Source organism: Lichenostomus cassidix, chromosome 1Aa (genome assembly GCF_008360975.1).
Source record: "Lichenostomus cassidix isolate B80296 chromosome 1Aa, HeHo_3.0, whole genome shotgun sequence".
Taxonomy (NCBI): Eukaryota; Metazoa; Chordata; class Aves; order Passeriformes; family Meliphagidae; genus Lichenostomus; species Lichenostomus cassidix.
This window is the reverse complement of record NC_139480.1, coordinates 13,211,921-13,238,885: the sequence shown is the minus strand read 5'-3', so window position 1 is coordinate 13,238,885 and position 26,965 is coordinate 13,211,921. Positions and strand designations below refer to the sequence as shown.

Sequence of the window (26,965 nt, the reverse complement as noted above, 5' to 3'; positions counted from 1 at the left end):
GAACTGTATGAAAAATGCTGCATGTGGGATCTGTGATACTGCTTAAATGAAACACTCCTTCACCAGGAGTGTTTATGTTTGGCTTAAGAGGTGTAAGCTGAAGCAACAAGCTTATGATGAAACTCCTAACCCAAATCAGCTATACTGAGTATAAAAAAATGTCACGGTTATTTTCTATTCTTACCTCAATGGAGAAATAAGCAAGAATTACATTGTCCTAAATTAAAAGCATATACGTCCCATAGGTTATGTAGAGCGAGATGAAAACCTCGGTACTGTTTGAGAGTAGCCGGACCTGCGAGTTCAGAGCTGCTGTACCGTAGCCTAGAACACCAAAACGAGAAAAATCCCATTTGCAAACAGACGAAGCCTGCTACAGATTAGGCAGCATTTGGACAACAAAATGGCTGTGGTTGTGGCTATAGGTGATCCACAGGAGCTCAGCTGGAAGTCGGGGAGCGGGGGACCCCCGACGCCCCACTCCGGGTCCGACTGGGCGCCGCGCTGGGGCGCGGAGGGGCCGAGCCGCAGTTACCGAGAGCCCGTCCCAGCGACTTACTGCCGAGCGCTGCGAGACGCGGGGCGCGCAGCCCTTAGGCGCGCACGGCCGGCGGCTGCGCCTTGCCGGCGGGGCTCCTCGGCCGCCGGCCCCGCTCCGCTCCGCTCCGCTCCGCCGGGCCGGGCCGGGCCGGGCCGGGCCAGCGCCGGAGGGGCAGCGCGGTGCTGCGCGGGTCCCTCGCCCCTCGGGGCGGGCGCGGGCCCGGTGCCGGCGGCGCGGGGCGCAGGCGCGGGGGGCGCGGGCATGCGCGCTGTGCGGCGGGGAGCCCGATCTGATAGGGAGCAGGGGCTGACACTACCCCCGTGTGGGCGGCGGAACGTCCCGAGGATGACGTGCGGCGTTCTCGAATCCCGTGTCTCGCTCGCTCGCTCGCCGCCGCCGCCGCCGAAGGAAACGGGAAAAGCAACAAGGAGGCAGGAGCAGGCGCGGCGCCATGGCGGCCCTGGAGCGGCCCGTGCCCAGTCCCGAGGCGTTCCTGGGCCAGCCCTGGGCCGCCTGGGTGCGGGAGGCCGCCCCCCCGCACGCGCACGGCGCCGCCCCCCCGCACAGTAAGGGCAGGGACCGGCCGCGGTCCGGTTCCGCACGCCGCTCCCCCCGGAGCGGGGCCGGGGTCCGGCCGGGCCGCCCCCCCCTCCCCTCCTCTCCTCTCCCTCCTCCCGCCGGGGCCGGGAGGTGCCGCCCCCCCGGGCGCTCAGCTGACGCTCGGCCGAGCCCCCGTGCCATGTGTGCGGGAGGCGCACGCCGCGCCGCGCCTGCCGTGCCGCTGCCCCGCGGCGCTGGGCCGGCGCCGCGGTGGGGGAAGGGGGCGAGGGGGAGGATGCGCGGAGGGGCCGGAGGATGCCGCGGGCGGGGAGGGGGGGGCGAGGGTGCTGCCGCGGGGGGCCCGGCGGTTCCGCTCCCTGGCAGATGCTCCGACCATTGTGCTTTTGCTGTTGCAAATAGAAACACTGCTCACCTCCTCACCTCTCCTCCTCCCCTCGCCAAACAATAAATGCACACCTCAGGGCCCTCGGCGCTTCCTGACTCTGCTTCTCTTCTGCAGGTGTAGATCTGGAAGAGACTGGAAAGGAGGGTGGAAAAAGCAGGGAGGTTATGAGGCTTAATAAAGAAGGTAAGTGGATAGTGCTGGCACACCTCTCTACCTGTCTGTCTGTTGGTGGTTGTGGATGACTGTGGTTTGGCCTTGACAGGGTGGTCTGGTAGCATATGGATCTCTCTGCCATGAAGAACGTTTCAGGGTTGGATACATGCGGATGACTGTCACTGTGTCAACTTCTTTTGAAGTACGGCTATAACAGGTGTTTATGTGCAATTGACAGATGTGGTAAAAGATAAGGCAGTTTTGAGTCAAAAGACAACTAAACATCAGTGGCCATATTGGATTTTTTTGTGGACCCTGTCCTTTGGTGCAACATTTCAGTTGCTTGTGAAGATAAGCATATAAACTTTAAACGTTATGTTATTATTAGCAACTTAGTGGAGATGTTTTCACTTGCAGTGAGCAAGAGTCTGTTACAATCTTCAAGTTCATTCACTTTAGCTCAAATCACATTTTATTCTTCATTCTTACTGCTGAGTGTGACCTACAGTCAACTGAGCAGCCAGCCTCAAATATTGTCCTAGGTTACGCTAAGCCATGCATATTATGCAAAAGCAAATCAAATTAGTCATTTAGGCCATAAGGTCTTCTGGTACCATCAGTGTGAACAGGCAAATTCCAGGTTAGTGGTATTTGCCAATATGCCAGGCCTGACACAGGTCTGTCAGCTGCAAGAGGAGAAACTTTAGTGGTGAGTATAGGCAAATCAAATTTACACTTTTTGTTTGTGATGTGCGTTATTAACATCATGCTGAGCTAACACCTAATGCAGCTGGTGAAATGGTTCAGGATGCTATTTAAAGTAGCTGTGTTTGTTTCGGTTTCGTTAAGAAAGTGGTTTACGTACACAACCTCTCTGTCTTGACAAATACTTCTTGGGAAGTCAGTTCATGATGAACGATCCCATTACAGTGAAACTTCAGTGTGATTTACTCATGTTGAGAGAAATCCCACTATTACCTGTAATGTCATAATATATATTCTGAAATGATGTTAAGTTTCTCATTATATTATAGTTGACATTACACATGCATTCGATTTTGAGCATCTTGGCAGCTCAAAGGAATCTCATGTTTTCTAAACAAGCTCTTGAAAAAAGAATAATTAATCAGTAATGTAGATTTGTGTGATAAACTATAAAATTGCATGGAGTGTGCAATAAAGTTATTTAAAATAGCATAAAACTTCCTTTTTGAAAGACCTTTACAGAGATGCCAAGCTTGATTGGCATCTGTCTTGATTCTTGTGTGCCTGAACCTCTATTTTGTCAGCCCAAAGATAGGTTAGCAGCAGAACTGGGATTTACCTGTAGTTTATTTAAAGGTAAAAGGTTCAAGGCTCTGTACATCTATCAGGAATGTTGATTCAAAAATAATTGAACAACAATTTTGCTACTTCAGCTGGGCCTTCATAACGAGCTTACTTTGTTGAGATAAAATGTTTTGTGCCCAGAAGTCCTTGAACACAAATTCTTATTATAAGCTTGAGACATAAAGACTGAAGTGTGTCTCTACTCCTTAGCCATACATAATATGCAAATTGTTTCCTAGAACGATTCCATTTAAATTATCAGTTCTAGTCTTGTTTGGTTTTTTGCAGGGTCAGAGACCCCATCAAAGGAGCTCTTTCTAAATTCACTATTCAGAAAAATTATATTCATGCAAAGTGTAATGTCATTGCTGACATTATGATCATGACAGGTGTGAAGCACTTATTGGCTTTTATAGTACTAATGTCATAATACTACGTAAAAAACCCCCCAAAATTGACTGTTATATTTAGAAAATAAAAAGCCTTAGGGATGTTATTGCTTCCAAGTAGTAATTTGTGTTAGATCACTTAGAAAGAACTTCCATGAAGTTTGAATAAATTAGTATGTGTTGAAATATTTCTACTATATTCATTTAGGCAGTTTGTTAATACAGGTGTTTTCACCACACCCATTTGTGTGTCTGAACACCCACTGTAAATCTTCCTTGGGTCTCACCATATTTATTTACAAAGCTGGGGAAAAATTTGAAGAGTTAGATTGGTCTACAGGAAACATTTTTCGTGTATTTGCAGAAATGGTTGTGCTTTTGCTCTGATCTTGCTCACGTGTTGTGTGACATGTTGAATTTTTTTGCCTGCTTTGTTCATAGACAAGAGCTGTGGTCATGACAGGTGTAAATATCAAAACCAACTCCTTTTTTTACAATCTTACCACTTTGAATGTACCTTTTTTATGGCATCTGTGGTGCCAGGAGACTGTATGTGGTGCCTTAGAAAAATCACTTGTTACTTGTAACTTACTTGTATCAAGTAACTGGGGACCACTGATGGTCAGGATTTTAAGTATCAAAAATTACTGTCCTGTTTGGTAAAGATAGTGTGAAACCTGATCTCTCTGCTCTTCTTGTCATATTTGTCTGCATTTCATCATCTTTAGTAGATAGGACCAGGTTTATGTGTCCATTTGTAAGCAGTTAAGCTAGGTTTTTTAGATGAGTGGAACTGTGTGCAGAGCATGCTGGGGGTGAAGGCGTGGGATGATGTTGGTCTCCAGACCACGACAAGGTGTTTCACTTTGGTTTTGTAGAAAAACAATGGTTTCGTGTGGGAAAAAGTGCTTCCACTTAGCTTGATCCCTGCTTCACTGCCTCCTTTCTGGTTGTGTACCATGTGTGTTCAGAGTGGTAGGCTGCTCTTCCTTCTCTCTTTGGCCCAAGAGGGGATGTGGGAGGCAGCATTTCCCAGAGGTAGGGGGTAGGAACACTCCCTGCCAAGTCTCTGCCTGCCCAAGGGGTTGATACTTGCACCCCTGGGCAGAGGGGTCACAGTCTGAGTGTGCTGTTCATTTCTGTAATGCAAGAGATGCACCAAAGCCCTGTGCCCCATATTAGGGGTAAAAGTAAAGACACAGAAGTATTGCTCACTGCTTTCCTTTATTCTGCAGTGTATATGTAGGCAGCTGAGAGAGAGAGAAATTTCCTGAACGTTTGTTCAATTTTCTAGACAGAATTGCTGTTTGCATGCTGATACTTACTCTAAGTTTTCCTATGGCAAATGCAGTCTGTCCATGGTTGACTTTTGCTGGCATGTAGATTTGTAGAGAGGGGATTACAAAGTTGCAAGTGTTCACAGAAAATGAGACATTTTATACATAAATGTTTGTGCCAGAAAAAAAAAAAAAACCAACTTATCTGCTTATCTAATCAGGAAACAGAAACAGTATTGTGTAACTTATCTGACAAATCACTACAGAGCAACTGGCTTAGCTGAAAGAGGGGTTATCAGAATTGGAGCAGCATTTAGAATTTATGTTGAATTTTAAAAGGTTGAATGGCATATTTGAAGAATTGAAGGTTCTCTTGCAGATAGCAAGCATAGTAAAAGAAGTCTGTATTTAAGAATTTGTGTTCAGTGAAATATCACAATAATTGTGTGCCTGAGGTAGGTACAGTGTTCTGTTATTATCAGGCATAACCTATAAATGATTATAGATTAATTTTGGAGGCATGTGTTTGAGAAAATAATGGAAAAATGGGACTTTTTTTGGTTTTGCATGTGGATCTTGTATTAAAAATTGGTTTAGTAATATGCAAGCATTGAGTGCTGTCAGTGTTTCTAGATAGACACAGGCTGTAAAGGAGCAAAAGGTATCCTGTGTATATTTGTGAATTACAGCAGAGTTAAATATGACCTATGGGATTTCGGTCTGTGTCTGGGTACTTGGTGTCATAGTCAACTTCAGTTTCCCAGTTCAGTGGGTTTGTATTATTGAAGTTTCAATCTGATCATGTGTGTGTTTTGTTTTTTCACTAACCATACTGATTTATTCTGGTTTGACATTAAGAATGTTACATAAAAATTATAATTGTTTTTCTGATTTTGTGTTAAAAGTAGAGATTTTTTTATCTTTATTGTTCCACCCCAAAGTTGACCATTTTACTTTATGATTACACATGCAAACTGGAGTTTTAAATCTATTGGATAATTGTTTACAATTTATTTTTTCCTATTTTGACTTCCCACACAAATATCTGTTGAAAAGTTTTTTGATAAATCCTTTGGCAACATAAGAACAAAATTAAAGGGATACTGATAGTTTTGCTTTCAGTATCTTTTTCATTCTTTAGAAAAATATGTTGATTAATTTGTCATTCTTCTTGGAAAAATAAGATGTTAAGGACATTAGGTGGTAGTAGGGAACACTTCTATAAGGTAAAAAGGATGTGACATACAACTTTATGAAAAGCAAGAGGAAGAGAAATAAAATTATTTATGGGGAGATTGTGAAAGAAGACAAAAACAGCTGGTTAATGTAAGCATAGAGATTGGAGTTGACTTTTGTTTAATTTTTTTGTTTGTTTACTAGTGGTTTGCCTGTGGTGCTGTTTGTCTCCTCTAAAAACAAACTAAGCAAAAAAGAATAAAAACATTCTTGCTTTTCTTACAACCTTCATCTTCCACCTTTTTGTGGTAGTAGGGAAAGTTAGAAAGGGCTGAGAGGGAAAGAAAGCTATAACAAGGTTTTAAACACATAGTCCAAAAGAAAGAAGTGTGGTTATTAAATTTAGACCATTGTAGATGGTGCTTTGGGGTTGGTTTTGGTTTTGCAGTGGGCAAAAGAGAAGGTTGAATGTTGTATAATTTTAGGTCTCTTCTCTGTAAGCTAATAGAGTCTTCCAGAGATACTGATTCTTAAACAGATGTAATATTCTGTGGAGCTTGATGAGTGAAAGAACTGAGAATTGTTAGGGCACAAAACTGTGGCTGTTTTCAAGAGAAACTTTTTCTTACCATTCTTATCTTTATGCTGGGAATAAAAACAGTAAGTAGAGGTCCCCATGGGGTCTTTGTTTAGGATGATAAATGACAGTGGGATTGAATTCTGGTGTGCATTCTGGTGTGTAAGTGGCTGATCAGTTCTGTATATGATATCTGGCTCTGATTTTTCTTTTTTTCACATGGACAGCTTCTGCAGGGGGTGGCATGTCTCCTGGTTATGGCTGTCACCTCATTTAATCTGTTTCAAGGAATGATGACAGAGGAAGAATTAAACATTATGTATGATAGTGCCCAGAAAATTCAGTCAGAATTGTAGTTTATCTTCATAGTTTCATAGTTATTTTCTGAAACCTGTCCTTTAGTACTTCATCCCACACACTAGATAAAAGAAGTGGAGTAATGGTAAGGCTCTCTGATCAGACATTCTGTGTTTTGAATCAAGATTTTTATGTTTTTGAATATGTATGTAAAACTGTTTTACTGTAAATTACTTCTTTAAAAAATCTGGTTTTGTTAGGTGGCACATATCTTGATGAAGTTCAGTATTTGTGGAACAGTTGTTCTGAAGAGGTTAGATCTCCTGTAGTTTAAGGTACCGTTTTTTGATTGTGTGTGGGGAAACCATGTGTGATTCCCTGTCAACTGCCAGCACTGTCACTAAGGATCTGTCTCTGACATTCCTTCTACTTGTTGTAATTTATAACCAGACTTGAGAAAGAGGGAAATTTATGTGTTTACTAGAGGGTACCCCAAGCCCTTCTGTCACCACAGAAAGTAAATGACTTTGTGTATCTAATTTTGAGTGAGATATAAAAACATGTGTGTGTTTTCTTGTTGATCTGCCTCTGTATGTGCTTAATAGTTTATAGATGTATAGATTTTTGTGTGTAAAAAAAAAAAAAACTGCACACGAGCTAACACGAGCTAAACCATTTCCACTGTGAAATGGAGTAATTTCTTTGAAATGGGCCTGTTTTTCTGGGTAATTAAAAATTAGGACATTATCAGGTTCTGTTTTACCTTTGGGGCAAAAAAATACTAGCCATTTAACCAAGGCTGAGGTGTATGAATGAGATGAAAGTAGTGGAAAATCCTATAGAAAACATTTCAATTTACATTCTATTTGTGAATCACAGGAGTTCTGTAGGCAGAAAGCATACGTTTCTGATAGTCAGAGTGAAAGTTTCTGGTAGCCACTGCATGTATTACTAAGAAAGATCACCTTCAGTAAAAGTAGTATTGTTGCTATGAATGTTTCTTAAAGAATTAACTCCAATGTAAATTTATATGAATGCCATGACTATTCATTGTTAAGATTGATTTTGGAATGACTGGCAAGAAAGATTTTTGGTTTATATGGGCATAGATTAAGTTACTAGATATTTCTGTCTTCCAAGTTCAACTTGGTGCAGAAGTTCTTCAGCTTGTCTTTGAAAAAGCTGATTTGGGAGTTAATGGTGCAGGGTGCCAGGTGAAGCTGATGTCTTTAGGTAATTAATATGCAAAAAAACCCCTTGGCAAATGTTGTCATGACATAGTAACGGTGTTTGACAGAGGTCTAATAGCAAGTCTACAGCAAGAAATCTTGATGGTTCTCTTGATGGATGAGAAGGGTAGATGCTATGAGGGTAAAAATGGCCCGGTTTTTTTATCACAGTGCTATGCAGCTGACTAAGCTGCCTCAAATTCAAGGAAGAATCCAGCACAGTTACTTGCAACTGATACAGAACAGAGGAAAACCAACTATTGCATGCATAATTTCTCTCTTTTTCTTTTCTGTGTCCCTTTCTCTGGTTGATTTTAAGGGACTGGTTTTGTCATAATGTTTTGTATGGCTTATTAAAAGTTATCCCTGAAAGCCATTGATGTTGCTGGAGAAGTGAACTTTCTGATTGCTCTTGGTCTTGCACGCATAGAAATGTCTTCCTTATTTCTGAAATGTTTTGATTGTCACTCAGTGATTTCCTTCGTATTTTACTAAGTTGTATTAATAATATAGTGCGTAAGCTTGACACATATCCTATCTGTCTGTTTTCTTGACAGAATTAGAATTTATAATTATTTGGTCTCCAACTTTTTGGGTTTTGTGTTCATGTATTTACAAAATGTGTTCCATTTGACAAAAAAGAACAGGAGTTTTCCGAGATCAGAAAGATCATCAGCCAGAAGTAGCAAAGGACTTGATGACAGAAGCTCTAGGTTCTGCACAAGTGCTGGTTCTAGTATGTGTCTAGTGCAGTTCCACTTAGTCTGTGGGCCCCTCCTGAATCATCTGTAAAACGGAAGTAGTTGTATTGTGACAGAGCTGTGCATGGTACACAGGGGGTTAGGCTGGCTTCCCTTTCTGTTCCCTGGGAGCAGGTGTTCAGCAGAAGAGACAGAAGGGTGACTGATGAAGTAGCATCAAGACATAAGAATGACTGGCAAAGGGAAAGAGTTTGTGGGGTTTGATTCTGTGTGATCTTCTCTATGTTCTCTATTTTGTTTATATTTTTTTTCTATTATATGGTGTTTTATGTTTTCTGTCTAGTCATTCTTTCTCTTCATTTTCCTACTGCAGGGGCCTAGACATAGGGGGCAGGCAGAGTCTGGGAATTTGAAGTCATATTTGGATTGAACATTGCTAATGTCATATGAGTAGTAGTTGTTGAGAAGTTTGCTGGATCAAAATTCTCTTCTCTAGCAAGACAAAAGAGGATGGGACTGGACCTCTCCAGTGACCAAATAAGGTGATTTGAGCTTGTCATCATTTTGAGCTGAAATGGTCAGAATGGAAGCTGAGATTTAAAGAAATGTAAATCATTATGTGTGTTCATTTTTTTAATCCCTGATGAGTATCCTGTCCTCAGGTGGCTTTTAGGATGACCACTTGTGATTGTCTAGATTAGATAGATTATCAGTTGGTTGGTAGCATATTCAGTTGTTTTTCAAGCTGCACTTAGTTATATCTTACTGAGACAGGATCATACGATGTTTTAAATCTGAAAAGTTTGTTGGACCCATGCCACCACAAGAGACATTGAAAGAGCCAAAACCTTATTTGTTTAGTGCTGATAATGGAGATAGTCAGAGGACAATGATCTGCAAGAATATAAGTAATTGACCTGTTAGTGCAATGACTAGGGAGGCAGTATTATTATTTGCATGATCCTAATGCTCAGCAGCCTCATCAGACAGTAGATGCTACTGTGCAGGGGACCAGCACAGGGAGGAAGGGTGTGTGCTTGTGTGTGTTGTGAAATTCTGCTACAGAGAACTAATTTTTTAATGTATGACGAAGCAGGAGTTTTAATATTGACAAACAAAAGCACTTAGTTGCTCAATGTGATAGATGGTTGGCTTTAGCCTAAACTAAAGTAGCTTTCTTAGAACTGTAGCAAGGAAAGTTTTAAGGTGATATTTGGAGGGCAGTGAAGTAATTTTGCAAGAGCTTGGAAGGTATCCTTACTCATTTGTGGAAACTGGCCTGAATGAAAATACAGGCTGGTTGTCAAAAGCTTCATAAATGAGTACTTACATCATGAACCAACTAGAAATGTGAGCAAATGGTGTGACGGCAAGTAGGATGTGGACAGTATAATGTACATAAGACAGAGGCATCTGAAAAGCAAAGATGAGTTGTTCCCAGTATTTAAATTTGGAATGGAGGATTGTACATAGGAAGATGCAGAGAGAATAATGGCAAAGCAGTATGACAATATAGAAGACAAAACTTTTTGAACGGTGTGAGCAAGCAGGATAATGTTTGTCAGCATGAAAAAGAAGAAAATTTATTAATGTGAGGTGAAGGCCCCGACAAACCTTTAGCTCTGAAGATGTTTAGAGCAGACTTTTTCCTAGGGATGCAAGACAAGAAAGAATAATTTAGATATAGATGTAACCTGAATGAATGGATCAAGGGAGAAGTTACTGGCAAAGATGACATAGCAGTTTATCATAGTATTTTATATCTGAATGACAGACAAATTGATTATGCTGTTCAGGGTCATCAAGAGAGGAGGTGGAGAAAAGAGGGTAGGAGTGGTGAGATCTAAATTCTGTTCTAGCTGTATCGAGCTGAAGCTAACAGCTACTCAGTGGCAAGAGGTGTCAGAAAGATAGAATGAGTTTTTTTGTTTAGACATAAATCTACTGTATTTGATACCTATTCTCAGGAACTGAATGTAAAATTCTCAGACATAAGAATAGGAGCAAAAGATACAGCTCAATGGCAATCTGCTAGATAGATGAAGGAGGAATAAGGAGCCTGCCAGTGACTGGTAAAAGGCTTGGTACAGGAGGGATGAGCAGCAGGAGAGGGTAGAGCCATGAAGTCAGAAACAGAGAGTGAATGCTTCAAAAGGAGAAAGAAATTTAATTTTTATGAAGAACGCGCAAGGGTTATGGGTGATGTAAATGATTAATTTGTGATGTTGCAATAGTAAAAGGTTTTTAGACAATCTAGTGAGAATAGTTTCACTGTAGTGCAAGGAACAGATGAAGGAAACTCAGGATGAAGTTAGAGACAAAAGTATAATTCGTTATCAAGCAGCATAATAAGCTTAGAGGTGAGAGAAAGACAGAAAGAGTAGTGTAATTAGAGAATCAAGGGGTCAGAAGTAGACTTACAAACACAGAAAAGACTGATTGGCTGTCCTGCTGTTCTGTCAGAGCGGGAGGAGAAAGGGGATGTGAGGTATGGGGTGATGCAAGTGAGGCAAATGGAGAGTGGGACAGATGTGTTTTGTGTGTATTGTGTGAGGAAGAAGGGAGAGCTGTAAGAGAGAGAAAGAGAGTGGGAAGAGAGAATGTGAAATGGTTATTATGTTTTCTCGCTTTCTCCTGGAATAAATATTTGCATTCTATTGCAGAGAAAGAAATAGATACAAAAGAAAAGGTTTGAGGAGTGAGTCAAAAGTAGGAAGAAAAAAGGCTGAAATTGCAGGTGTGGGTTCAGCTCAACTGGAGGAATGGCACAGATTAGTAAGCAGCAGGAGAGAGAGAGAGAGAGAGAGAGAAAATGTGCGATAACCTCATTTTCAGACCGGCTCTCTTTTCCACTGCAAATTCTAGGACAGGCAAGAATACAGTGAAGAAAATGGATGTTTAAGACGAGCATGAGTTCAGTGTTGGTAGAGTTGGACCTAGTATTGGCAAGCAGAAGCAAAAACCATCACAAAAAAAAAGCCCTTCAAGGAGAGAGAAGAGTGTCTGGTCATATCTATCATATCGCATGATGGACATGAAAGTAGTTCTGTTCCTTTCAGTGCATCATAAGTAGATAATATGTCTGCGTGATCTGTCACATACTGATACTGACTTGTGCTTCCTGCTTCCAGAGCTGAGACAAGGCCACGGGATTGCATTATCGTGGACTGGGCCCCGGGTAATGTCGTACTGCTCAGGGTGTATCGTGAGAGCTTGGGCGCGGTGCTGCAGTAACCATGGTTGTATGGCTTTCGCTTGTCTTGCAGGGCAAAGCAGCTTGTTCCTGTCTACATGCTACAGGCAGGCATGCTTTATGATACAGCACTTTTTTTTTCGTCTGAGAAAGCGGGACATAATAGTTTTAGAGGTGTTACATGGAATGGCTGTCATTCATGTCATTCAGTGTTTAAGAAGTTAATCTCAGGTTTTCACATCTCTTTAGTAGATCTAAACAACTGTTTAAGGAAGAGGAGAATGCTATGGAAGAGATTTGTTCCCTCACACACAGAACATTGAGCTGATCCTTTGACTTGGAAGGCTTTATTCATTACCTTGCCTGCCTTTCCCAAGCAACTTTCTGCATGTTCCTGTATGTTATCAATGTTCAGTCATCCCAGCAGCTTATACACGTCACCACGCAGAGGTGCTGAGAAAAAAGGGAAAGAAAAGGTCTTCAGATTTTCCCTTCAGGGTCTCTCAGGGTTTGGTTGGGGTTTTTTTTGTGCACTATCATGAAGTTTTGTGGTTCTGATCTGTATTCATGCTTTCGCTGTATTTTTGGCTTTTTAGAAGACTTGGAGAACCTTGGGCAAATATACTAAGAAACTGCATGGCAATGGAAAAACATGAGGAGAAATGGGAGGAAAAATGTTTCAGCTCTTGAAATTATGGTGAGCTGTGTGTATAGCGCTTTTAATAGAGTCTTCGAACATTCTGTGCTTGGTGTAAGTTTTCTTCAGCTTCTCTCATAACTCACAACACACTGGGTGTGAACATTACCAAGCCTTGTAGGTATTTAAATTTTGTAAGAGGTAATGCAGCTTTACATATTTTTGGGTTTCTTGCTCATCAGGAAAAATTATTCTTGACTGCATTGCTCAAGGAGGGAATGCTACGAGTTTTATTTTGTGGCATTTATTATTCTTTCCAGCTTTTCAAGATACCTGTCACTATTCTGACTGTTTGTTTTCCAAGCTCCTTGGCAAATCAAAGGTATTGCAAACCTTTATCACTTCCCTGGAAGGTAAGAGTTCATCCTCTGTGGGAGTTCTTGTAGGTTTTTCAATTGTTATGAGGTTTTTTTTTAATTCCTTGTAATTAAGTATGTATTTGGGAAAGCTCTAAAGAGGCACGTCACATATGTGTTCAAATGTTGTAACGTATAGAAGTGTTAGCTTTAAAACAGCAAGATATGGTCTGTATTTCTGAGAGTTTCCAATACATTTCAGACAAAACCATAAGTAGTGTATGTTGTGAAGACAAAATTCAGTCTATGAATGTTGAAAAATTTCATGCAGTAAGCTATTTTAAGGGGGAATTTGAAGGAGGTAGAGAATAATTAGTCGATGTGGAGGAAGGAGGCATCAAAGCTGATAGTATAGCACACAGGCAAGTAGCATACAGAACAGATTTCTAGTGAAAGCAGTTCATTTGTAAAAATAAACTCTCCCTGTTTTGTTAATATTGTCTTACTGTCTCGGAGCTGGAAAGCAAAACTAATTGTAATTGCCAGACTGCAAAAATAACATAAATATTGAAAGATAAATCTTAATCTTTCTTAACTCTGTTCCCTAAACATGCCCTCTGTTCTCCAAATACTTCAACATTCCCTTTTTTATTAGGCTTCAGCCTCATCTGTTCTCTTGAATAGTGCCCTAGTTTTGCTACTAGGCGTAAAGTGAAGAGAAACTAACACATTGTGTATGCAACAACGTTTGTCATTCTTTTACACTCTTTCTTCTGTCTTAGTTCTTTTATGCCTCTTTGTTTGTATATTACAGGATTGGAGGGTAAGTGACATGCAAAATTCTAAACAGTTTTGACTCTTGTTCTAGACTATCAACAGGATGAGCCTGTTGTGTCCAAATTCCTCTGAAGTTTAAATATTTTTTTTAGGAGAACCCCTGAATGTGGGCTTTCCATGGCAGATTTCTGACATACCATGTGCAAGCAGAGTGTGCTATGAAAACAATACACAGAACAAGTATTTTTTAAAAGCTTGCTTATTTTAGTACTGTGAGGTTGTGAGAGAGACTTTCCCTGTGTTCAAAATCATATAGAAGCTGCTTTGAGTAATAATCAGGACAGTGTGTGTATATCTGGAGGAAGGGTATGAAGTACTATTCGTGTCAGGAATGGCAGAGGGATTGAGTGGATGGGAAGAAGTCATGAGAAGAAACAAGTTGACTACTGATGTTTATAGATCACCTCTCTTTGTAAGGAGGCCTAAAGTGTCCTACTAGCTATGATGTGTAGGAATTAGTCCATTTGTCACTGAAAGAGGAGGGACAAACATGGCTGCTGCTTCTGGAAGACCAATGGTGCCTGCACTGGAATTAACTGAAATAATACTGGAAGTCTACTGTGTACTGATAGGGTGTAATCCAGTCCTCACTGAAGTATGTTATTGCATAACAATTTTGAAAGGAAAGGAACAATGCTTTATTTCTAGATTACAAAGAGAATATAGGTGCATAGAATGTATTTATTTATTGGGGGGGGGGGAAGAAAAAGCAAAATACCAGAGCACATTACCTTTCCCTTTGACAGGTTGTGCAGGCTTTAATGACTAGCACTCTGTTTACTGTTTTTCAAAAGCTGATGCTGCCATTGGCACCACATCTTACTCATTAAAGTAAGGACTGACATATTTCAAAATATGTTACTGGGGTTTATCTTTCTCTCAAAGAACAGTTACCCAAACCACACTGATGAGAATAGGTCACTTCTTATTACAGCAAAAACCTGCAGTACTTCACTATATTTTAGCAAGTCACCACATATCCTAGTACAGTGCTTTTCAATATTTTTTAATTACTTAAAAGCAGAATTTGATGTTACTGCTCCAAAAGCTAGGTTGCTTGCTCCTTTTCTGTGCAAACATTGCAGTCATCTTCTTTTCTGCATCTGCTCTACCGTTGAGGACCATGTGTACTTTACCAGATACCATAGGATATGATCTTATAATCTCTAATTGGATTTTTTTTTTGGCAGTTTTCTTTTTGTTGTGTTGTGAAAATGGTCATCCTAAATACTTCATGATTTTGCTCAGGTTTCTTTTTCATCCAGGATAGGAAGGGGAAACTAGCTGGTGATACAGTAATAATTGAAGATTATAACTGGCAATTAATTTTCACTACATGGGTAGATTTATAACATTAGCAAATCCTCCATGACTAGCCTGCAGCTCTGCCTTTTGTCTGGAAGAACACTGGCTTTAGCCTGAAGCAATTTTTCGTTGTGCCCATTGGATTTTACTGAGAACATAAACTGCTCTGCCCAGCACCCAGCACCTATTATAGGTGAATATGTAAGTGAGCATCAGAACGCCATGGTGCAAAATAGGCTGGGAATGTTGAGTTTATTGAATGAAATAATAGTTTAAAGAGGGAGCTTTAAACTGGATAACTGTTACATTATTGCAGTGTAATCTTTCTCTCTGTAGTTTTTCCTCTTGTAAAATGCAGACACTGAATTTATACATTTCATCATACTTAGAGCTTATGCAATTGGGATTAAAAATATATGTATTTTTCTTTACCACAAACAGACGTAAACTTGGTCATGGTCCATTCTGAATTTTTTTGTATTAGGAAGAGCTTCTAGATAGAGCATACTTAGAGATGGAATAATTGCTTTTGAGGGTTGATTAATTCAAGTGTTACTCTGTGCAAAGCAGTCTTGAAGGAGGCTGAAAGTGCATGACTGGCAAAGTAGGGGGAGGTGAATACTGCTACATTTTATACAGCTTTACTGAAGTGTTGTATCCCAGTTCTCATGTCCACATCTGGTGCTGGAAAAACTGGAAGGATTTCAGAAAAACTCTACATTAATTTGAGGCCTGGATAATCAGCTTTAGAATGGAAGATTTAAGAAGCTCAATCTATTTAGTTTATCAACAGACAGTAGAGGCTACCTGATAAGTCTATAAGTACTTAGACAGGGCGAAGGTATCTGACAGTTAGATGGTTCTTTGTCAGGTAGATTAAGGGGATTCTCATGGCTGAAAGCTGAAGCTAGATCAGTTCAGACTAGAAATAAGATGCAGTTTTCTAATGATACAGTTAAATAGGAGCAACTTATCAAGGGATATAGTAGACTCTCTGTTGCAGAAAATCCTCGCATAAGGCCCCGGTGCTTTCCCTGGAAGCACACAATGTTTTAGCCATCCAGAAAGCTTGGGTGTGAGGCTAAAATAATATGATGAAATGCCATGGCCTGTTTTAACATAGAAAGTCAGTACAGGTTATAAGGAAGATTTTTGTTCTAACTCCCTAAAATTTCATATGTTGTCACAGCTTCTTTTGTTAAAAACAGAAGTTCATGTGAAAGATGAGGTGATAAAAGCAAAAAGAAGCTTTCTAATTTGGTGAGCGAGAAGGGACTGTCCTTTAATAGCAGGTGAAAGAGGAAGTAACACTTTCCAATCTTGCTTTGTATTTTTGTGGTAATCAAAACCACTAGTATCCCTCCAGCCTTTAATTCTAAGTGCAACTTAATCATTTACCAATGTAATTAATTGTTGGCCTTTTCAGAAGCATTGCAGATAGTTTGTGCCTTCTCATTGTAAGGTCAGGTAACTGACAGCTGGACCCAAACGCCTTCGTTGACTTTGTTTGCACAGCAAAGCAATCTTTGTCAGCATGTTTTCCCTGGCTTCTTGGCCATGGATTTATGAGGACATAGCAGGCCAATCTTCATGGTAGAGTAAAAGGCTCTGTAATTTCTAATGAATTGTGTGAGAACTCATTTTATCCTAGTTTTGCAAAAGAGACAGTAGCAATTGTTTGAAAGACACTAGTACTTGAATAGTTTAGTCTGCCTCTTACTTTTAAAATCATCACCATTATGAGTGTAAGTGCTGCATTTTTTCTTGGTTATGCTGACAGCAAGGCAAATCAGTGCTGATTTAAGGTACTATTCAACTTAGATAGGAAATGTTGTGAATGTGGTGTTAAAGGAAGCACCTAACCTGCTTTTAGAGGTTTTCCCAGCACTGATGGTCCTATAACTCCTGTAAGTACTGTATACAAAATAAATGGAGAGCAAATGCACTACATCTCAAGTTTATAAATTCTTCACCCTCATCCCCTTACCAGTATTGCTACTTCCAAAAACTTGTAAAAAGACAGCATGAATTGGTGTTCTAAAAAAGAAAATAGGCAATATTTAATTTCTTTGTCTTAAATGTTAGGATTTGGGACTTATGCACCCAACAAAAACTAAAGAATTTCAATACTGCAGAGCAGGCTTTGTTGTTGTTGTTGGTTTTGCTGCAGTTGGAGGGCTAAAACAAGTTGGACGACGAGGTTTGCTCCAAATATATGTTAGTGTGTGCTCTATTGTAGAGCCGTGTAAACTTTGAGCTTGGACTTTTTCTGGTTGGGAGTGTACAGAGTCACACATATCCTGTGCTACTTTGTAGTAGTACCATGAAGAGAGTCTAAAGGTTTAAGAAATCTGAATCTCCCTCAGTTGCTTGTTGTTGACTGTGACAATGTGGAGCACCTTGATAGGTATCTGATCCATCAGTTTTTGGCTGTTTTTACAAAATATTTAGAAGTTTACATTTGGAATCACCTTTGATGTTACTTGTATAGTGAGCTGGGCTGAATGTTTAGACTGTGCCCTTGTCATGGTCCCCTCAATAAGTATATCATGCTATCCAACAAATGTTGGATTAGATCAGAATCTGCTGTAAGGCCAATATTCTCTGCAGAATACTAACAGCCATGCTAAGATCAGTCAGGTGATTGCTCTGCTTAACCTTCCCAGCATCATTTAATCCATACCTGCATTTAGGTAAATTGTATTTGAGACTGTGGCAAATATGACAACAAAAGATGATATTTGCTTTGACATAAGGCACTAAAAAGGGTAATTTCTAATATGAAAGCAGGAGTTCAAGAAGGAGACTGAAACCCTGCAGGAGGGAGAGATTCATTAAAAATTGGAGGAAATAAATAGTTACTCTGCTGGCACAGTGTGTCCAGCCAAGGCAGTGGTTTGCTGGGCTTGTGTATTAGGCAGATCTGTGTCACTATTGCTGTTGGATAAAGATCTTTAAAATGTATTTAAACTCTGTGGTACTGTACAAAGCTCAAGGCTTCACCTTCCTGTGAGGTACTGTTCCTCATGGCTGTTACTCAAGCTGGAAATTAAGAGCACCAAAGTTCTTACTTCTCATTTACTTTCTACAGGAGCAAAGTACATATTGAAAAAAATCATGCTCTATGTTGTCATGCCACAGTCTCAGAATTTAAATGGATCATGACTGTCATCTTACAAAAGTTGTGCAGGCCTTCAGAACCTCATATAGCACATAGCAGCACCAAACCATTCAGGGTATTTTCTTGGCTTTTTGTGTCAGTGTCCTGCCTACCAAAGGTGAGGCATCTTGAGCCATGTGTTTCCATCTGATGCCCATTGATTACAAAAAAGCCCTTCCTCTCTTCCCTATTCCCCTTGCCAAAATGTCACTGTGTGCTTCTGCAAGAGACAAATGACAGCAGAAGAGTTCCTGTCCTTAAATGTGCAGAAGCCTGCTAACTTGCTGAACACTGTATTCTTGATATGGCACATAGGTCAGGTGCTGGCTCCAGAAGAGAAGTATGTCCATCGCTGTGCGTCTGATGGAACTGAAACTACTTTCTTATTGCCAGTCACCTGCTGAGAGCAAGCCACACTGACATGTCAGGAGGAAAAAAAGTTATTTTTACCATAGTGATTCTTCAGGACGCTACAGACAGGATAGGTTCTGCAGTGTGCATGTGGAATTGGGACTGAAATACTTGGAGCTTAAGGATGCAGAGAACTAGCACACAATCCTGACAGTTGCATCATGCCATCTTTTAAATTGTGTCCTGGATACACTAGCAGCAAAGTGCAGTACAAATATACATGTGCAGTCTGAAAAAGATATAAAGCACACAGCAAGGTTAGCTGGATTAGGATGAGGGATGGCACTGGATGATGCTATGTTTATATGCTGAAAATCTGTAGGCATGTATCCTAAAAATATATGCATATGTGTACACATATATTCATATAACAAGAAAATTGTCTGTAATCATGTTTGCTCTTTGATTTCAAGATTTTTGTTAAGTATCTGATGATTCAAAATGACCCTCTTTCAAGGTATCACTTATGTTCCTTGATCTAATGTTACAACTTCTATACAGTGTACTGGAGTTCTTTCGCCTTAATGAAAACTGGTTTTAATCTGCGATATATTTGAGATCGTTTGTTTTATTTGGCTGTTCATATTTTAATAATTTTAAAATTACAAGAAATCAGTACTGTTATTTATTGGTTTCTGCTTTGAGTTTCTTATTTTACCCCAGCTGCCTCTTTTAGCTGTTTATAGCTATAAAAGGTGTATATTATATACTCCTAAGTGGAACTAGTGTTTGGGAGTTGGTTGATAGGTGTCTGTATTTTATATAGCTGGTATTTTAAGACAATCCTTGTCCTAAAGTCAATATGTTAGGTGAACTGTTTTGCTTGCCAGAAATGGCTTCCTGAGAATTCTTTCAGTGATACTGCAATAAAAACAATTGATAAAGAGCAAAAGCCTATACACTGGGTTTGTATAGCTACAAAACTTCCACATGAGATACTGGTTTGAAAGACCTCTAGGGCTTAAATATGTTTACTCTCAGTATTTAGTATATTGTCTTGCAGGTATTTGGGGCGGTTTGCCCTTGTCATTATTAGCATCCAAACTGTTTCCTGCCCTGATCAGGTGACCTGTAATTGACATATGCTGCCAGTTAAACACTGATGATTCCTAAGTAGAGGTCTTCCCCTGTGGCCTGAGGACAGTGAGTCTGGCTGGGCACATGTCACTTCGATTTGGCAGTACTGGTTTGTTTCTCTCTGCTTATCACCTCCTTTGGGAGTGTAACAGTAAGTGGACAGAAAGGGGGTTCAGGAGAAAATCAGATCTCTTGATGTCTTAATGTAATAAAATACCTGAAGTCTGGAGGCTTTTTTCCTGTAAAGGCAAATAAGGTAAACATGATACTTCTGCATTTCAAAAGTGCAGCCCCCTTTTAAGAATATTTTTGGTTCCATTTTGGTTTGGTTAGTGATTTACCCTTTCAGAACCAACAGTTTTAATGCTTTAGTAACACCCTTCTCTTAAGCACTTGGCAGGCTACTTAATAAATTAAGCCTCTCAAGCTTTCTGTGAAGCATTACAGATGGAAAAACAGACAAACATGGAGAGACCAAGTGACTAGCTCCAGACATAGAAGATAAATCTAGCTGTGTTGCTGGAGTGTTTTGGTTAAATGCATCTGTATTTGGAGATTGTGTGATGCTGAGGTGAATAAAAATAAGTAAATTGCTGCATATAATTGCAACACCTGATGTGTTTTCAACAATATTCTCCTTAGACATATGTCTTGTTATTTACACAGCGTAGCTAGTTGTATCTGCACAGAAGCTACATATTCCTTACTATTGATACTTTTATGAAAGGTGGTGGAGGACCAGGTATGTATGTGGGAACTTGGAGACTAACCAGCCACAGCTTTACACTGCTGCTGTCAAGTTTTAGTTCTTCCTTTATTTGAGGAGAGAAAAACTGCTTTTTGGTCTCTCCAGAAAGTGCCTGTCGTAAGGGGTGTCTTGTGGAACAGATTTTGTCATCAGAATACATGTGTACTTTATTTCTTATTGTTCTTGTTTTCTTTCATTGTTTCTAAAATTTGCTGTACTTGCAATCAACCAAATGTAGGTACTTAGCAAAGTCCAGGTCTCTGTCAAGCTTTTGCACTGGGAAAGCTTGCCTTGGAGTGTACAGTGTATACAGGAATATCTGTCGGTTCTATGGAGATATCTGTGGATATCTCTAGTAACCTATGTACTGAAACCTCTGATAATTTTGAAATGTAGGGTTCTTTTTCTTCAGAATTTGTGTTTAGATTGAAGGAGTTGGCAGAGTAGCAATTTGATGTTACTGCATATGTTCCATAGAAGGAGGCTTTCCTTCTCTTTAGCAGGTATCAATTAATTATTTCCTTTTGAAGAGAGCAAATTGACTCGGAGTGCTCCTGTGGAGTCAGTTCATTCAGAGAGACATGCTGCAGCAAGGAACTTGTGTTGTATGTGATATCTTCTTTTACATGGTTTTGAGTTGTTCCTGGCTTTGGCCATAGCTTTGTTTTTAATTGAAGAGGCTTGAGCAAGTGAAAGGATAGAGACGGCTAGAGGTGAGAGGAAGTTACTCTGGAGAGGGATAGGCAAGAGGAGCCAGGGCGTATTTGTACCAGGCAGGATCTGTGAATGTATCATCTGAAGTTTCAGGGGATGTGTCCTGGCTAGAAGTGTGACCTCTTGCCTAATTTGCTTTATGCCTAAGTGCTTCAGATATGCCTAATGTGAAGACGGTGGGAGCTTTCAAACCATCAGAATCTGTTTGAAAGAGTCAAGAAGTGTGGTAAATGATTAAGGTTTTGTTTACTTAGTGTTTCCCAAGTTTGATATGTCTGGGCTACTGGCTGCTTACAGTTCCTTTGGTACGTGTGTTAAGCACTCTGGGAAAATATGGGGTAAAGTTTTCATTAACAGCAGCATAGCTCCCATTATGCTCACTTTACATGTCCAAAATCTTTCTTAAAAGTTCAGAATATTGACAGCTTTGAAAATGAGAACATTTCTTTTTCATGTAAGTCTGGAGGTTGTAAAATCTAGAAGTCTTTTGAATGTAACTGTGAGACATGTAGTCAAATCTGTGTATGTCACTTAGGGAGATCCTTATATTCTTCTATGCAGATGTGACGTGATAATACAGTAATCCAGTCATTGAAATGTATGTTTGTTCTGTAACATTTAATAAAGTGAAATGCAATTGCAGTGTGTGAAATAAAAGTTCACAATAGAACTGGAAAAAATAGTGCTGTATTATTTGCATAATTTGTAATTTTTTTTTTTTATTTTTTTTTTTTTTTTTTGCAAAGAAGAAATATTCACCTGTGAGGAATGCTTTAAATTTTTCGGGATTTTTGGTTTGGGTTTTTTTGGTGTGGTTTTTTGGGTTTTTTGGAATTTTTTTTAAAAGCATATCCTTTTTATTCCATTCCTCAGTGAAATTTTAGCCAAGATGATTTTATTCACAGTTTCATCAGCGGTGTTGCAACAAGTTTGACGTTTTGTAATGCTCTATTTCCACAGAGGAATAATTCCTTGTAAGGTTATTGAAACATGCAGTTGTAAAGCACTTGGAATGTAAACAGTGATTGTGAGCTAGCTGTGAGTATGTTATTTTAGTAAGAATTGGGCCGTGTTTTGATAATTAACTGGATGTGAATGATTAGTAGTGTTTTTTGGGTTTTTTTTCTTCTTTCTTTGACAAGGGGAGTTGTCATCCATTGATTTCTGGTAGCTACCCTGTTGATACTAAGTCAAAATAAATTAATTGTGAATGGCCAATTGGTCAGCTTCTAAACTGTAAGTGGTAAATAGTTGCAATATTCTCCTTGACGTAAAATATAACTCTGAGATGAAACTCAATATTCCCACGTTATGTATGTGGAGATAAAGACAAAAATTTTGAATACAGGGTTAAATCTTAGTTATGCCTGTGTTTTCTACTGAAAATGCTGGTGTATTGCTGTTGAATTTCATAGCTGATGACTTTGATAGTGTTAGCTGTAAAATTCAGCTGGTGCACGAAACAGAAACTTCTTTCACTTAAATGATAAAAGAATAGCAAAGTAGTAATTAGCAAGTTCTACCTTCTGTTTATGAAGAGTTTAGGATGATACAGTCAGGAAGAAAAGAAACGCCTTTTTTCACTAGCATTAAACTATGTTGAAAAAATGAGATATTATGATATTTTTAGTAGTTAAAATGCTGTTGCGTGTTTCAAGTATTGCAAATATAGGTGGAATGATAAAATTATAAAAAAAATTTTCAGATAGTAAAGAAAGGTACTGAATCGGTAAAGAAACATACACATAAGATGTCTAAACTGCCTTAAGTCTATTTATTATAACGTGACTATGCAGTAACTATGTATCCTAATAACTTACTCAGAGGATGTGCTTCTTTGTAGTTAGTGCATTCTTTTTCACACTTCTTCGGCTTTTTGCATTGCAGAAACATGTTGTTATAACTGAAATTAAAAGAGCCCAGTTTTATAAACTACAAAGATTCTTTGCTCTTTAATGCTTGCAAATGACAAATTTTAAACAGAGACAAATGATCACATTTTAGGTATCAAATAATGTACTCCACTTGAATGGGGAGACTTAAAAGAAAAAATGTCGTATGAAACTAGTTTAAGAATCCTCAGCCTATGACAGAAGCTTTGAAGATGCTTTGTATTTTAACACTCCGAAAGAAAGTGTATTCAGGACTTAAAAGTTTTCCTTAAGCTGAGGCTTTCTGTGATGAGTACTTGGGAGAAAAATAGACTGTTCAAGCTTTCTGCTCTGATAACTATAGAATATCCTTTCTGCTGCAAAGTTGTTGGTAAAAAATACTTACTATCATCCCAGAAACAGGAAGGTATTTAATTACAGAGTAGTTGCATAGATCATTTACAGAAACTTCTTTAACAGGGAGCTTACATTAACACTACAGATACAGAGTTCAACAAAACTCACATGTCTATCAGACAGGGGATTGGGAAGAAGTGCACATCGCTAACTTGGAGGTTTTGTGAGTGATACTCCAAAAATGCACTTTACAGATGTATATGGTCATTATTTGCGCTGTGCTGAGTGGGGTGTTAGTGCATTCTGCATTTTTTTCTAAACTCAGGTATTTAGCCTCCTTAACAAAGAACTTCAGACTCTGTTGATTAGAATAATGATTCTGTCTGGTGTTATATTACCCTTCATTACCATTCATTAAATCCATGCACCACATTAATCTCTTGCCAACCTGCTGGCAAGATTCCTGAGGCTGGTACCTTCCACAGCTATGGTGCTGCAACAGCACACACAGTGCAGTCCTTTGCTGAGGTGTGTTGCATCCATCAAAATGTGCATGTACCTCTTCACACTGAAGCACCTTCATCTCATGCAAGCAGCTTCAGAGTTTGCTTCTGATCTGCAACTTGGAGAACATGCAAACAATTTTTAGTGGACAGATGTTCATCCACATGGCTGATGTACCATATTCAGGCTATTTTCTGTTGGGATTTTTTTTTCAGAAGCTGAATTTTGTTGAATTCAGTCTTTTGGAAAAGTAGTCATACCAGTGGTGTTTTTTTCCAGATGAAATGCTGTGATAGGAATTAGCTGTCACTTATGGCATTGTAATTACCACATAAAATTGCAGATGAGTTGTTGGCATTTATTCAAATGTGCATCATAATGGATATACTTCTTTTCTTGTGTGATGCTTTTCGTTAGTAAATTTGGAAGTGTTTAATTATAAGTTATAAATGTATGTAATGCCTCTTGATGTACAGGGAAAGACACTAAGAATTCAAAAAAATTGTCTAAAAGCATAGGGAATGAAGGAATGCAGGGTTTGACTCCTCCTTTGTCCACTGTCCTGTCTGTTGGATTACGCAGTAATTAGTAACAGCCTTCCAAGGACTTGTACTATTAAAGTAAATGGGGGTAAGGTTTGTTGCTTCTAGTAATGTGGAGGATATTTTTGTTAATGGCATTGGTGAAAAAGTCTCCTAAGTGGTCTCTGTCCATGAATCTTGATGACTTTTTATTGCTTTATGATGCTGGAGTGTACCTTAAATGCATGAGACAAGGCAGTATATTTTTGCTCCTCTATCTCATTTTTCTTCTGTCAATTCAGTGCACTATCATTGCTGAAGCCAGATATGTGCCAGAGAGCTGAGTATGTCTCTGAAAAGGTGTGCCTTGAACTTTATCTAGGAAACCTCTTGTTCCAATGACCCTACAATTAGATAAATCATGGAGTACTAGGGGGAACAGCAGACTTGAAGGAAAAATTATTCTAAACATGAAGAATCAGTCTTTAAACAGAACTGGTTTGTTGATTATTTTTTTAGCTGTTGAAGATCTAGCACAACACTCATACTGGATTAAATAAATTAGCAACTGCTTCCCTATGCCCCAATCCTCAGAAATAAATGAACAATTGCTTTGCTGTACCCAAATCCTCAGAATAGTATAATGCTGGAAGGGAGATTGCTTCTAAGCAAAGTTGACAGGCATCAGACTGCAGCATAAGAAGTGTTAAGTGGTCTGTTCATGTCAGTGAGCTGTTAGGTGGATGAGATTATAGTGGGAAGCTGGGTGCTGGTGAAAGCATTGCTTCTGGGACCAGGTCGTGTCAGCAAAAGTTGTTGCTGAAGTTTTGCACGCCTTGTGCCGAGAACCCGAGACAGTCACTGAGCAGGCCAATTTTCAGCAGCTTGCTTTAATCTTCATGACGTTTTCTTTGTGTGTTCTTAGGATGTTCTCTGCACCCCAGTAAAAATGTGTGAGCCTTTCATATCCAATTTCAGTCAGGTGTTAACAGCAATGAAGCTGCAGTGTACCTGCTACAAGGAGTCGGGACTTGGGGGCTGCATTGGGAAGCAGGCTCAGTACCTTCATGGTCAAACGGATCCGAAACATTCTTACTTTTTTCATCCATGTAGCACAACTCAGCCTGCTGATATTCCATTATAATGCAGTGGTCTTCCTTTAAAGAGAAAGGCTTCTGAAGCCTTAGAAATGCTACTCTGTGGTATTTGAAGAAAAAATGCTACTTTGTGGTACTTTACCCCTTGAAGCAACAATCAAGTACTAGTAAGTCATTGCTGCCTCTGGGTAGTAGAAAGTGATCTACTGTTGTGAAGAACAGTGAGCTGGAAAGATCCTTGTACTAGTCATGTACTTAAGATTAAACTTAGAAAAAACTCGTTATCTTCCCATATTTTGAGTAGTTTCTTTCACAAAAGCCACCTTTTTGTCTTGTCCAGGAAACAAACAAACAGCTGCAGGGACATTGGAAGCTTTCCCAAATCTCTGAGAATATGAAAGCAAAATTGTTGTGCTTTTGTTTATTTGTTAGATAATCAGTATTACATATGTGCAAGTGAGAATATGACTTGTGCAGTGTTCAGTGTGGCATAAACTGAAACACAACAGTAAAGTGATTGAGCTAATAAACTGCTCCTTTCTTTCATTAAAAGGAAAGAGCCCCCATTATTAGCTTTTATTATATTAGCATGTATGCCTTTGAGTGACAATATTAAACCAATGATTTGTCTCAGGAATAGGTACTGCGAAACATAACAAGTTGATGACAGATACAAGTAATAAGTTTGTCTTCCATTGCTCTTCATTTCTTCCTTTTGCTCCTTCAGTACTCCCAGATGGGCAGATTTCTTTACACTTGCTCTGGAACTTTTTTTAAAGTCTTCAGAACTGAAATACCTTAATATTTCAGAGTGAAACTACTTAGAGTTTCTTCTGCTCATTCTTTAGTTGATAAAATCTCCTCACATTTCGTAAGGCATTTTTTTGTTTTGCTTGACACAGAAACAAAAAAATTAATTATTTTTCCTCTCATTAGTGGCAGCAACTCTCATGAGCGTGTCTTGCTAGTGGAGTTTGCTCCGTTATAGGGCTGTAACTTTAACTGCAAAGCTTTATTTTGTGGCTTTAAATTGTGGTTCATCCTGTACCTTTGAGAAACTATTAGTAGCACTCCTGGAGGAAGAAGAGAGATGGAAGGAATGGAATACCTCTGAATGCCGTGTGTGTATATATGCTTTAATATGTTCATACTGGTGATTTGATGGACACTTCAGTGGCATACAGACTTGTATAGACCTGAGCCCTTCATAACCATGTTCTTCAAGGCTTGTGTCTGTTAGCCGTAAGAACACTCCCTGAGGTGTGCAGCAGGCTCTTGTCATGGACTTGGTTAGTCTAGCAAAACTGTGTTTTTATCTCCTGGAATAAGGAAGAGACTACTGTACCAGCACATAGTGCTGCATTGCCAGACTTGTTTGTCTGTAGGCAACATGTTGAACCAGTGGGAGCATATTCCTATCCTGGGAAATGTTTGTGGTGTGCATGTAAGTGTACTATATAAATCTCAGTGTAAGAGCTGATGATGTATCTATGCTTTTTCAGACAGTACAAGTATTTGATTGATTGCACTTGCCAGGATAATTATTCCCTTGAGAGCAGAAT

At 39.5% G+C, this 26,965-nt stretch overlaps 1 protein-coding gene across 7 annotated transcripts in view; it reads left to right on the top strand.

Moving 5' to 3' along the window:
* The first annotated feature begins 805 nt into the window (after window positions 1–805).
* Window positions 806–26,965, top strand: part of ATXN7L1 (ataxin 7 like 1) — a 113,709-nt gene continuing 87,549 nt past the window's right edge. For 6 of the 7 annotated variants that reach the window (XR_014846277.1, XM_085040665.1, XM_085040633.1 and 3 more), the window contains exons 1-2: window positions 873–1,107; window positions 1,602–1,670. Coding sequence is in view for 6 of the 7 variants with exons in the window: in XM_085040665.1 (XP_084896791.1) it covers window positions 993–1,107; window positions 1,602–1,670 (184 nt within the window). In the remaining variant the exon portion in view is untranslated. Of the gene's footprint in view, window positions 1,108–1,601; window positions 1,671–26,965 lie in introns of all 7 variants that reach the window. The other variant, XM_085040695.1, reaches the window with a different exon arrangement.